A 14056-nucleotide genomic window follows, 5' to 3' on the forward strand; every position below is an offset into this window, starting at 1 on the left:
TTTATCTTAAATTTTAGTTTTCAAATGTCAAAAAATTATTCAACCTCTGTTATATTTGATTCATTCACTTTTGATCTTTGATAAGATCTGACAATAGTAAAATGTAGATGTGTTTTGCTGACATAAAAAATACATACATGTTTATTAGACATTTTAAATTGTCGTGGCATTTTTTTTATGAGTCTAATATTTTGGTAAATTAATTGAACATTAATTCTTATCTCCTTCAATAATGTATAAAAGTACCAGTAACTCGTTATATACTTTATACTCTTAGAGAAAAACAATAACTCCTTACTTGTTTCTCTTTTCATTTCTCTCATGTTCAAATTCCTTTTTCGTCTTCTTTCTTTTTCTAATATACTTTCTTTTTTCTCATGAAAGAAAGGAACAAAAATATTTCTCTATAAAACCACTACCAACCCACATTTTTTAACATGTTATGCCTTTGATCTTTTTTGGCTCTCTCGCCAGATCAGAAATACGGATTGTCTCACACATAATAGTGATATGTTTATGTGTCATGTGTGAGTTAAACTTCTACATTCAAAGCAAAAGTATATATTGAGAAACATGAATGTGAGATGACCAATATATATAATGTCTTTCAGGTTTTGGTGAAGATGTAGTGTCATTTTTGGGGTTTCTGTTAGTTAAATGTGATGATCAATCCATTATAAGCTCACTCAAAACTCCAAACACTATGATGAACTATTTTTTTAGTTTTTGGATTTCATTAGTTTAATTTTTTTTCTATTAAATATAAGTTTTTCAATGTTCACTTTCATGAAAGAAAAAAATTATCCAATCTCCACTATTTTAAATACCTTCACTTTTGGTTTTTGGTGGGATCTAGTAATAGAAAAATGTAGACGTGTTATGTTAAATTAACAAATTACATATTTATCAGACATTTAAAAATGATGTGATATTTTTTTAATTGATTCTCTTTTTGGGTGAAATAATTACTGATAAATCTTCAACTCCTTCAACTGTCCCATAAAATTATCAGTAACTCGCTCTATTCCCAACACTTCAATGGACAAAACACACACTACTTTTTTCCCTTATCATTTCTATTATCTTTAAATTTCTTTTTTATATTCTTTCTTTTTCTAATTTTCTTTCTCTTTTTTTATGAAAGATGATCATAAACCTCCATCCATCAAACCACTATCAACCCACATTTTTTACCATGTTGTGCCTCTGGTTGACCTTATTTGGCTATGTCACCAGACCTCATACGCAAGAGTCTCACACTTATGGGAGATATGTTAAAGTGTCAATTGTGACTTAAAGTTCCACAATAGATGCAAGTAGATCTTGAAAAACATATAAGTGAGATGACCAATATACATAATATTTTAAAGTTTTGGGTGATGATGTGGTGTCAATCTCAGTTGTGTGCTTTGTGATTGTAACACCCCGTTTTCCCCAACTTGAAAATTTCATTTAAAATCAGAGTATTTAATTCATAACGGAATGCTACACACTACTTTAACATCTCAAAACAGATAATAATAATTATCCTTCAAATTCAACATCATGAAAAATCTTAAACTGTTGCAGCGGAAAATAGTTCAACATTTAAAAGTCTTGGCACACAGGCCTTATTGAAAAATCTCATAAATTAGTTCATAAAAGAGACACGTAAGGAATAGAAGTAAAAGCAAGCCCCCATCCCGTTACGTATCAGAGCACCTAGACACCAACTGAGAGTCCACTCATGAACGCCTCTAATCTTTATTACCTGCACATTACCCACGGTCGAGGCAACATATACGCAGAAGGGGTGAGATTTCATAATCAATACATTAAGCATATAACCCAATAAAATGCATTTAACAACTTAAACATTAATAACATGTCAACAATTAACAATCAGTATATTTTTCATTTCATAACAAATACAATCATAATCAACTTAACACTCAACTTGACGACACAACTCATCTTTGACCATGCAACTCTATCAACTCCACAACAACTTGACAACACAACTCATCTTAGACCATGCAACTCTATCAACTCAACAACAACTTGACAACTTAAACATCATGAAACTTCTTGATATGCAAATGCATGTGGTACCAATCAACAACAAAATGAGCATAATAGGCTCTTCAACGTGTGAGCACAAAGGCTGCCGGGCCTAAAGCCCCCAACTTTAATGAGCACAAAGGCTGTCGGGCCTAAAGCCCCCAACTTTAATGAGCACAAAGGCTGCCGGGCCTAAAGCCCCCAACTTTAATGAGCACAAAGGCTGTCGGGCCTAAAGCCCCCAACTTTAATGAGTATGCAATGAACTCAACTTCCAACAACTTAGACAACAACGTGTACAACTCATACGACTCATAATCACGGACGACTTCTTAAATTCCAACAACATAGACCGACTCATGCAACCTCAAGACACTAACAGTCGACAACAGAAAACAGCAGCAACATACAACAATTAACAACGCTTGAATGTGTTAACATTCACATAAAGAATTAATTACATCAATATAAATATCATAAAACATCATTATAGCATTCATGCAGCAACACTTCTAGTTTCAGTCACCATAACAGACTTCTGGAGCTTATGAAAGCATCCTAAACAGCTCTCTAACTTACTTCTAAGGTCATCTCAAGACTACACGTGCGAAAGGATCGCATCGGGACAATTTTGGGCAACTAACAGCCTAACTCGCAGTGGCGAGTAACTTCACTCGCAATGGCGAGCAAAGTGTGCATTCTGGGTTCCTACGTATTTACTCGCAGTGGCAAGTTATTCTGCTCGCAGTTGCGGGCTCACAGGTCACTCGCAGTTGCGAGTTGCATTGCTCGCAGTTGCGAGTTCTGGGTTCTAGCTCGCAGTTGCGAGTGTTCTTGCTCGCAGGTGCGAGCGATGAATGTCAGTACGGCCAGAAACCTAAAAATTCCAACTTTTCACTTAATCTCCTAATTCTAACCTCAATTCAACATCTAATTATCATCTTATGGTATATCTGAGTTCTGTACACTAATTTAGCATCAATCTAACATCTGTTCATGGTTCAATCATCAAAATTGTTCTTAAACCTAATTCTCAATTCTCACCAAAACTTAACCTGATCATACTAAATTCATCCTATAGAATCATACTCTTAATAATATTGAAAATTAGTCTCACCCTTACCTGGATTGAAGCTTTCACATAATATACGGAACGTGATGGCAGAAAGAAACTCGAACAGTTTAACAAGTCCACACCGCAACTTTAATCCAATTTCCAATCGTACTAAAGGTCTCGTGGTAAGGAGTTTTGTCAATATCAACAATTTTTAATAAGGGAAAGGTGTCATACTCACTCAATTGAAATGAAACAAAGGCACTTTAATGATTGGATGGCGCTACCACATGACAACATCAAGAGGTGGTGTTTGTGGCTTCATGGAGGACGTGAATCCATGGGGTAAGGAGAGATACCAACATAACATGATAAGGCATATAGTAAGTGGAGGCAGTTGGTGAGTATTATTTTGAAGAATTAATCAATGCTACTGCTACACAAAGAGGACCAAGATTTCCACTAGAAACTTGATTTGTTGTGGATTTTAGGAAATCAAAAGAAGAATTCGTAGATGAATTGTTCTTGCTGGTGGCTGCATAATTGTTCTAAATTTTGATTTTGATAAATAGTGACGGTGGCTCTCCCCTTTTCTAAAAACCTAACTTCCTTATTTATAACACTTCTTCTATTTCTCTTCTCACCACCAAACTTACTCATCTCACAACACAACCCCACTTCTAATATTTTTATTTTATTTATCATATCTTATTTTATTTAATAATAAAATAAAATAAGTCACACCAACATAACAACTTCACAACATCAATATACTTCACATCAATCTATAAAATCACATAATTTATCTATAAATCATGCAAACTATTTAAATTCTTAAATCATATAAATATATAAATATATATAAATATATAAATCCTCATTAAATTAAGTAAATAATTAAGACGGGCGTTACAACTCTCCCCAACTTATAGAATTTTCGTCCTCGAAAATTTACCTCAAGCAAACAACTCTGGATAAGACTCCAGCATCTTACTCTCTAGCTCCCACGTCAAGCTTTCGCCAGTCGTTCCACTCCAAACCACTCTCACTAGAGGTATCTCCTTGCCTCTCAACGTCTTCACCTTGCGATCATCAATCCTCAATGGTAAAGTTTCCACCGTAAGGTTGTCTCTAACTTGCACATCATCACTCTGAATCACATGGGACGGGTCTGGGACATACTTCCTCAATTGCGACACATGAAACACATCATGCAAATTTGATAAATGCGGTGGTAAGCCAACTCTATAAGCCACCGTGCCAATTCTCTCAGATATCTGATAAGGACCAATAAACTTCGGGGTCAACTTCTTTGACTTCAATGCACGACCAACACCGGTCGTTGGAGTAACTCTCAAGAACACATGGTCTCCCTCTTGAAACTCAAGGTCTTTCCTACGCTTATCATGGTAACTCTTTTGTCGACTCTGCGACGCTTTCATCTTTTCTTGAATCATTTTTACTTTCTCAGTAGTCTGCTGAACAATTTCTGGTCCTAAAACCACACTTTCTCCTGTTTCGAACCAACACAACGGAGTCCTACACCTCCGACCATACAAGGCCTCGAAAGGTGTCATTCCAATACTTGAATGATAACTGTTATTATATGTGAACTCTATCAACGGGAGATGACTATCCCAAGTTCCACCTTGCTCAAGTACACAAACTCTCAACAAGTCTTCGAGTGACTGAATTGTTCTTTCTGACTGACCATCTGTTTGATGATGATAAGCCGAACTCAATCTCAACTTAGAGCCTAAAGCCTCTTGCAAACTCTTCCAAAATCTAGAAGTAAATCTTGTATCTCTATCTGACACGATGCTTGAAGGAACACCATGCCACTTCACAATGTCTCGAATATAAATCTCTGCCAACTGAGCCACAGGAAAATTAATATTAATCGGAAGGAAGTGTGTCGACTTCGTCAATCTATCAACAATCACCCAAATAGCGTCATTTCCCTTAGGAGTATTCGGCAAACTCGTCACAAAATCCATGGATATACTATCCCATTTCCATTCTGGTACATCTAGCGATGTCATCAATCCAGCAGGTTTCTGATGTTCTACCTTTGACTTCTGACAAATTAAACAAGAATACACAAATTGTGCTACATCATGTTTCAATCCAGAACACCAAAACAACTTTAAATCATGATACATCTCTGTAGCTCCCGGATGGATACTCAAGCTACTCCTATGACTCTCTTCAAGAATCATCTTCTTCATCTCATCATTGTCTGGAATACAAATCCTACCTCGAAACCCCAACACACCCTGATCATCGACCTTAATGTCACCATCTTCAGTTTGATTACTAGCAACCAACAAGTCCACAAACTTAACATCAGCTTTCTGCGCATCTTTAATATCTGTCATACCCCAAATTTTGACCACTTTTCTTTGTATTTACCATTTTTATTCGTACTTTTAACGTCGAGTAATTTCGTCGTCTCAAACAGAATTTTCGGCAGTTAGTTATTTTGAAATACCTCATTTCGATCCCTAAGGGACATTTTTATGTTTTATTATCATTTTTATTATATCTTGCGTTTTTATTTTAGTTATTAGTATTTTATTTTATTTTAACTCTTTTTCTTTTTATTTTTAATGTAATTTTCGTTTCATTTTTTATCATTGTCAATATATTTTTTTGTTTAATTTTAGTCCAAGGTCCAAATATCTTTAGTATCTTGTTGGTCAAGTAGCATAGGTCCCTTTGAGAGGGTATTTTTGTCCAAACCAATCACTAGTCTTAACCTAGTTTTTTTGCTATAAGTAGTGGTGCCAATCATTGGCAAAGGGGGGGCTGGACAATTTCCAAAGGAGGCACAGAATCACACACGCAAAAAGCAGCGTTGCAGCCCCAACGCAAACAACAATTTTCTCATTCTTCTTTCCTTTTTCAAATCAAATCACAAAAATCTCACAAAAATACATGAACCCAGCATGAACAATGTGAACCCAGATTAAAACTCATAGTTACTCAAATTTCTCAAAACCAACACCAACAGTGATGAATTCGAGCTTCAAAACCAACAATCTTCATTAACACAAATTGAATCGAACAACAACATCAATACACCAAAACACAAATCGGCTCCATCAATCACCCTAACATAACATTGATTTTCGATCTCAAACAACAATTACCAGGAACAGCAGACTGAGTTCATGAAACGTGAAGTAAGAAGAGGGTGAAACGGGATCCAAGCACAAGAACAATTACAGGTCGATACAAAAAGGAAGGAGACCCGCATTAAAGAGGAACCGAACCGGATTCAAGCCACCACAACACAGCCGAATCCAATGTTAGGATCTATTCGCGAGGTAACGGCGAGGCAGATCGGAAGTGGTGCGAGCTATATCGATTTCCAGTTAGAAGTTTTCCTTCGCAAACCCCTTTCTTCTCCGATCTAACCCTAAGGTTTGGTTTCCTTCAATCTTTTACTCATAGTTGCTTTGAATCTGTCTGTAACATATGAATCTTGCTTCGTTTTTGAACAAAATTACCTGTAAATGGCTTTCTAAATCCAGATCAGTGTCTTGCTTTGTTATTGGAGATGTTTTTCGTTTTAACTGAGGCTTGATGTTTGTGTTTTGTTTAACTTTGAATCATCCCATCAATTCCTTGTGTTGTTTAAAGGAGTCATGTTGATTTTAAAACAAAATTTGAGAGAAGAAGAGCATGAAGGAAGGGGGCGATGCTGAACCCTTTTAGTGAGAGAGGGAGTGAACACGTTTTTTTTGGAGGAAAATAATTTTCTTGTCAATTGTTTAACAGCCACCATATATATGCTAACCCATTAATCCAGACCCATACCCACTGAGTTAACCCGCTCCAGCTTGCAAGGCTTAACCCAAGCCCATTTTCGGTTTACTAGACCCAGTAACATCCTTGCTGTTTTCCTGCTTGCTTTATACACCCCCTGAGATGCTCCTGCACCCCCATCTTGCATCATATTTTATTCTACTTCTTTCAAAACATTTTTGAACTCATTTTGTGACATAATTCTTGCACCTTTTTAACACTTTAACTTTCATGATGCTTTATTTCATTTTGCTTTGATATTTAAAAGAAACATTTCACGCATTTTAAGTATTTTTTTACTCTATAATATTCTTTGATAATTTTGCTTTATCACTTCAATTTTTACTACATGCATTTCTTTGATACTTCAACATCATGCATTATTGTTAGTTTATATGTTGGCTTTAAAATCACTTTATGCATCTTTTGGTTGTGGTTTCACCAAACATTCTTACAATTTTTCACTCCATGATACCTCTTGTCAATTTTGCTTTAAATCTTTCAATTTCTACTTCATGCATTTTAAATGTTTTTTACTCTATAATATCTTGTGTTGGTTCTGTTTTAATGGTTCAATTTCTACTTCATGCATTTCCTTAAAACTTCAACATCATGCATTTTCTTTGATAAGTCATCCTAGTATGTCGTACCTCTAAGCTTTCTTATTATCTTGCTTGCTTTAATTCTAGTATAATCTCTTGCATTTTTCTTCTTCTTGCAATTTATTTAAATTCCATGATATTAGTGTGTATAACTAGGAAATGGATGTATATTCTTATTATTGGTTTGTAGCTTGGCAAAGAGGCCATAGATTGTACCTAGGAATTTTTGTAATAATGTAGGTAACACAAGCACCGACACTTGCACCGACACTATCACTTGATTTATCGCCTTACGCTCGCTTTATTTTTCACGTTATTACGTTAGCTTTCCGTTATTTAGAAAAATCATTTTTATCTCAAAAATTCAAAAGTCAAATTATTTTCTTAATAAACCTTGGATCCAAATCCAAGAGATTTTTCTTTTATTTTCTTAATCAAATTCCTAAATGAATCTTAATTAAACTTAAACTAAATTTCATAAATAAAATGAAACAACCTCACTCCTATTTTATTCTTCTATACCTTGAGGTCTCGCAACCCTTCTTAAAACCATTTTCAAAATAATTAAAATCAACATAACCCACAAAAAAAATATTTTTGAGAGCGAACTACGACGGTTTTGATCCCTTTAAGGGTACGTAGGCAGAGGCTTTAATCCTTTCAAATCGATCAAATAAAAATAACCAAAACTCCTACTTCTTCTCCCTCCATTCTTTCACTCATACTTTAATCAATAAATTTTCAAATAAAATAAAGTTAGAAAGAGGTTCTCACGGAGTACCGTGAACGACGCGGGTGCCTAACACCTTCCCGAATCGTAACCGACCCCCGGATCCAAAAAGGGTTTTTCAATCTCATTTTTCCCTTCCCAAGAATAAAATCGAGCAAGTCCGGTAGATTGAAGGTTCAAGTCCGATCAATGGATTGACACCCGAAAATCTTGGTCTACAAAAATGGCGACTTCACTGGGGATCCTATGCGGGTTAAGCCCACCTTTCTTCCTTTATCTTTTATGCTTTATTATTTTGTATATATTTTTACTTTGTTACGTGAGGGGTGAGAAAATAAGCTCTATACCCGGGCTTGAGCGAAACATAAGATAGGAGTGGTAAACTCATAGTGGCATACCGAGAGTATTCTCGTGTCTTGTTACATGTGAGATAACCACACTTGGCGGAGGAGCTTAAAAGTGATATATGTCGGCGGGTGTTGTCACGCTTAGACTCTATTGCTTTTAAGTTTCCGTTTGTACGCTAAGGACCTTTAGTAACCCTTAACCCATCTTGGCCTTTTTAGGACGTAACGCGGGTGGCTAAACCGGGTGATGTCTCGGTATTAGTTCACTTGCAATGTTACGCTCGAACTAGACTTTCCTACGAACGTTATTGGACCGGGTGTTGTCACGGTATCCGATAAAGTTCTGTGGCGGTTGTAATTCGGGAACCTTGGTAGAACCCTTGTTACTTGTGCAAATAGAAACCATAGTCCTTACCAAATGACGTTATTGTCCTTAAGCTCCATCATGTATTCCTTGCATAATCATGCATACATGCATTCATCCATAAACTTTTTTTTTTTTTTTTTTTTTCATCCAAAAAAAAAATATTGAAGGATTTAGCCAAGCTTCTTGTAAACATCAAAGGAATGGGCCTTGTAAGAATGAACACCAGGCAATACAATTTCAAAAATCTCAACTAAGCTTTTGCTTTTGTTAAGAACTTCTTCCTTGGGTTCGTTCTTACCTTTTGAAAAAGGGAACCTATTGCAATATCTTTACAAATCTTCAAAATGAAACCATGTTCACCTGCAGTGTTTACAATTTACCTTGATAAATCCTTCGATAACAAAAATATTGTACATTTTTTTTGCATAAACATATCATGCATCATGTTGCATTCATAGTTCTAGTCTGTGTCTCATACTTTGGTTCTTTCTGCAAAAGGTCAATCCATCAGTCTACCCGCATCTACAACACTCGTGCAAATCAGAATGCATCATCTTGAACAAGAGAACCACAAGCTTCGTGAAGAGGTGACAACCCTCCGGGCCGAAAATGAGATTTTGAGGAACTTGGTATCTTTGATGACGGTTGCACAGAGCCAGCCATTGTCTCTTCCTATCGGCAGCACTCAAGCTCAGACGGTTGCTTCCACTACCCCGATTTCAACAGTGTTTGCTAGTACTCCTCAACATGCTATGCTGGAAGGTTATCTTTGGAGTACACCTTTAAGTTCTGGTGAAGTATTTCGTCCTGATGTCTCTAAGGTTCAAGCTCCATTTGTGCAACAGACAATGCCTATCCCTCAATTAGGCCCTTTGATCCCTCAAGCTGCTATGACCTACTCAGCTCCTTTGATTCATACTACTCGGCAGGGCCCTGGGTCAATCCATCACTCAGAAAATGTGGTTGCATACGACCGGATAGCTGAACTGGAAGGAAAGTTTGACAGAATACAGTTGGAATTGAAATCTCTTCGTGGGAAAGAACTGTTTGGGAAAAATGCTTATGACCTTTGCTTGGTTCCTAATGTCGTTATACCACCCAAATTCAAGGTCCCTGATTTTGAGAAGTACAAAGGGAATACTTGCCCTGAGCTTCATTTGGTAATGTACGTGAGAAAGATGTCTGCTCAAATAGGTAATGATGAACTCCTTATCCACTGTTTCCAAGATAGTTTGACCGGTGCCTCACTAATATGGTACATGGGTCTGAGCAAGGATGATATCAAAACTTTCAAGGATTTGTGCGAGGCTTTCGTTCAGCGATATAACTACAACTTGCACTTGGCCCCAAACAGAAAGGAACTGCAGGCAATGACCAAGAATGATAATGAATCCTTCAAAGCTTATGCCCAACGTTGGAGAGATTTCGCTGAACAAGTTCGTCCACGTCTAGAAGAGAAAGAATTGACGGAGATTTTCCTGGAAACACTGGATCCGTTCTATTTTAAGCATATGCTTGCAAGTGCATCTGGCGATTTTGCGGATATGATGACCGCGGGCATGCGTATTGAAGACTGGGTTCGAAAAGGACATTTGATCAAAGAAATTGTTCCCACTGATGGTTTAGAGGAGGAAGACCAGGAAATGAGTTTGGTGGAAAGTCAGCCTCAACAACAGTATCTGGCTTATCACCATGTTACCGCTGTTATGCCTGTCACAAATGTTGTTCAAAGTTCGGGTTGTCAACCCCAATTTCAGCAATATCAACAACAGCCTCGACAACAGGCTCCAAGAACTCATATTGATCCCATTTCTATGAAGTATGCAGATTTGTTCCCAAGGTTGCTTGAAAGGAATTTGATCCACACCAAGGCACCTCTTTCAGTACCAACAATATTGCCAGCAGGGTATAGAGCTGATCTCTCTTGTGCCTTCCATCAAGGGGCAGCAGGTCACGATATTGAACAATGTTTTGCATTTCAGAAGATAGTTCAGAAGTTGATCCGAAAAAACCTCATACCTTTGGAAGAGTTTGAATTCGAATGTGCAAGTTAATCTGATATCGGCTCTTGGTATCTAAGGTTGACACTTGAAATGTTTAGCTGAAATTGGGTCTTAGTTGATGTTTATTTCTATTACTCATTTGATCAATTAATATGTATGTTTGTTGCTTTATGTTTTTCAAAACAAAAAAAATCCTTTCGTCCCACCCGAGACGAAATTGAACTTTGTTTAGGGCTTTTTGCTTTATGTATTTTCATCATTAATTAAAAAGTCACTTTGATCCCGACTTTGTTTTTATTATTGTGCTTTTTCTGGAAAAATGGTAATACAAAAAAACCAAAAATTTTCTTTTAATCATTTCCACATATCTGCATAATCGTCATGTTTATATCAATAATCAAATCATGCATTAATAAACCCGTTGAACACTTAAACCCTGTACTCTCTCTCAACTTTGAGTTCCTTGTATCCGAAACTGAAGAAAAGGAGGGTGAAAGTTTCCTAATGAGATATATTGCCTACTGGGGCATTTTGGCCGTTGAAGCTGCAGATATCAAGAAAGATTGTCCAAAAGAGGACATTCATGTACAAAGACTGGCACGAGATGTGCACATTTTAACAGGGGCAACCCCCCCACCATCCCTCAGTACACAATATAAAGGCAATGCTTTACATGGAGGTCAAAGTCCCGGCAACAGAAGTTCCAATGAAAGCCAAGCTTGATTGAATTTAAAAGTGTTACTGCCGTGTGCCATGGACAGTTATATCGAAAGGATAAAGCAAGTATTCGACAAAGAAGGCTCGTCCCCGTGAATGTCAAGAAAGTGGCTTTGTGCTCAAAAATATGTTGATTCCAGGGGCAAAGGAATGCCTAATTACAAAAGCATGGTGACAAACTTGTATGTCCTGTGAATGCCAATGCAGTCAAGAAATACTTTGTTAAAATCAGCTCGATAAGTCGCAAATTGAAAAAGCGGCTTAGGCAAAAAAGAGCGTCTCGATGGATTGAAAACCCGAAAGGGCGGTCCATGCAAAAGTTAGAGACAAAAAAAAAATGTGTTTATCCTGATAGGTTGAAACCCGCAAGGGCGACCTATGCAAAAGTTAAGGATTATGACAAAGTAACTGCATCTGGTCGGACATGACTCACTTGGGGCATTCCAGTCGTCAAAAGACTTCCGACTTATGGCAAGGCATCTTCATCAAATCAAGTATGATTCATCTGGGGCATCTCAACTGTCAAAAGGCCTCTGATCTAAAGCATCTGCAAGTCAAAGACTCGGAACATTGAAATTCAAAATTGCTAGAGAGCATAGCGGTTATTGTGTTCAATGTACCTTTTCCATATAATTACCATTTTCCAAAACTTTTTTAAAATCTGTGGAACCACGCCTTTGGTAGGTCACCACTCCTTTACATCTAATTTGAGCCTATGCCCATTTATTTGAAATTCTCATTTATTCTGTTTGCATAATTTTCTTCTATTTTTGATGTGAATACTTAAAGCAAAAAATAAAAAAAATCTTTTTTAATGTCCTTTGAAAAGAATAAACGACAGGTACATCTTCTTTGAACTTATGAGTAAGAGAAGCATACATCAACATTCGTCCCAAGGACAGTTAAACTCTGCAAGGTAAGCATGACCAAAAGCTGTGAGATGACCTCTGTCAAAAAAAAAAGAGAGAAAAAAGAATACAAATAAGAAAAAGCTCGCTAAGTTGAAAACCCGAAAGGGCGGCTTAGGCAAAAATGAGCGTCCCGGTGGACTGAAAACCCGAATGGGCGGTCCAGGCAAAAATTAGGGGCATAAAAAAAATATATATACTTCCGGTGGATTGAAAACCTGAAAGGGCGATCCAGGCAAAAGTTAGGGACTTTCAAAAAAAAAAAAAAAAAACAATACAAAAAATGAATAAAAAGACAGAGGTATCACAGTTCAAGTGGGCCAAATGGAAAGAATGCACTTTGTGCTGGCTTACGAGTGGCGACTTTTGCCAGAATGGTTGATTGATGGGTTTTATCCTGAGAAATAGCGACTTTTGCCGGTGATTTGATGAATGGCGACTCCTGCCTATGGTTTAATTGACGGTGTCTCCCATCTGTGACTTATGTATTTTATCCCTTAGAAATGGCGACTTCTGCCAAATTGTTGATTGATGAACTGTTTCCCCAAGAGGATTGATTAGTGGGCTTTCTCCCCTCAAGTGGTTTGATTATGGGGCATTCTGTCTCCAAGCGGTTTGATCATGGGGCATTCTCACTTTAGTGGTGTGGTTATGGGTTGTTCCCCCACCAGTGGTCTGAGTATGAGCTTTACCCTGACAGTGTTTAACTCATCTCCAGTAATGTTATCCCCAATGAAGATTGCCGAGTGTTTGTACTGCGGTGTCAATCTATCTCTCATCTTACCTATCCTCTTTTGTTTCATCAAGTTCACCTGTCATATACAGTCATATATTCTTACATTCATATACTCATACATTCATTCATACATATAATCATGCATATAAACATTCATGCACATATTGCTTGCATACAAATATCATTTATACATGATTGCATTTACCACCTCGTGTCTTATTTCAACTGTATCTCATAAAAGCGTCTACCCCAGTGTGTCTGGTCCAGAGATGTCATTCACTGTAAGCCCGGTGGATTCCGGCGAACTCTTACCAAGCCTAGTGGATTATGGCCAACTTTTATCAAAGGCGAACTCTTACCAAGCCCAGTGGATTCTGGCCAACTTTTATCAAAAGCCGAGTGGATTCTCGCAAACCTTTCATCAAAAGCCGAGTGTATTCTCGCAAACCTTTCATCAAAAGCCGAGTGTATCCTCGCAAACCGTTCATCAAAAGCCGAGTGTATTCTCGCAAACCTTTCATCAAAAGCCGAGTGTATGCTCGCAAGCCTTTCATCAAAAGCCGAGTGTATCCTCGCAAACCTTTCATCAAAAGCCGAGTGTATCCTCGCAAACCGTTCATCAAAAGCCGAGTGGATTCTCGCAAACCATTCATCAAAAGCCGAGTGGATTCTCGCAAACCGTTCATCAAAAGCCGAGTGGATTCTCGCAAACCCTTCATCAAAAGCCGAGTGGATTCTTGCA

General features: G+C 37.4%; 1 protein-coding gene and 1 long non-coding RNA gene across 2 annotated transcripts; one reads left to right on the forward strand and one right to left on the reverse strand.

Annotated features, from left to right (window-relative positions):
- Positions 1-1496: 1496 nt before the first annotated feature.
- LOC146909832 (uncharacterized) lies at positions 1497-3693 on the reverse strand. Its single transcript, XR_015020638.1, has 2 exons — positions 3164-3693; positions 1497-1750 (listed from the first exon to the last, which is right to left on the reverse strand). It is a non-coding gene; the product is annotated as an uncharacterized LOC146909832 (long non-coding RNA).
- Positions 3694-7368: 3675 nt separating this feature from the next.
- LOC146909833 (uncharacterized) lies at positions 7369-11307 on the forward strand. Its single transcript, XM_085730716.1, has one exon. It carries the CDS (start codon positions 9496-9498, stop codon positions 11002-11004), a length of 1509 nt encoding a protein of 502 aa, XP_085586842.1. The 5' UTR covers positions 7369-9495; the 3' UTR covers positions 11005-11307.
- The last annotated feature ends 2749 nt before the right edge of the window (positions 11308-14056 follow it).

This window comes from Medicago sativa, chromosome 7 (assembly GCF_051527215.1).
Source record: "Medicago sativa cultivar Bolivia chromosome 7, Bolivia_mono, whole genome shotgun sequence".
Taxonomy (NCBI): Eukaryota; Viridiplantae; Streptophyta; class Magnoliopsida; order Fabales; family Fabaceae; genus Medicago; species Medicago sativa.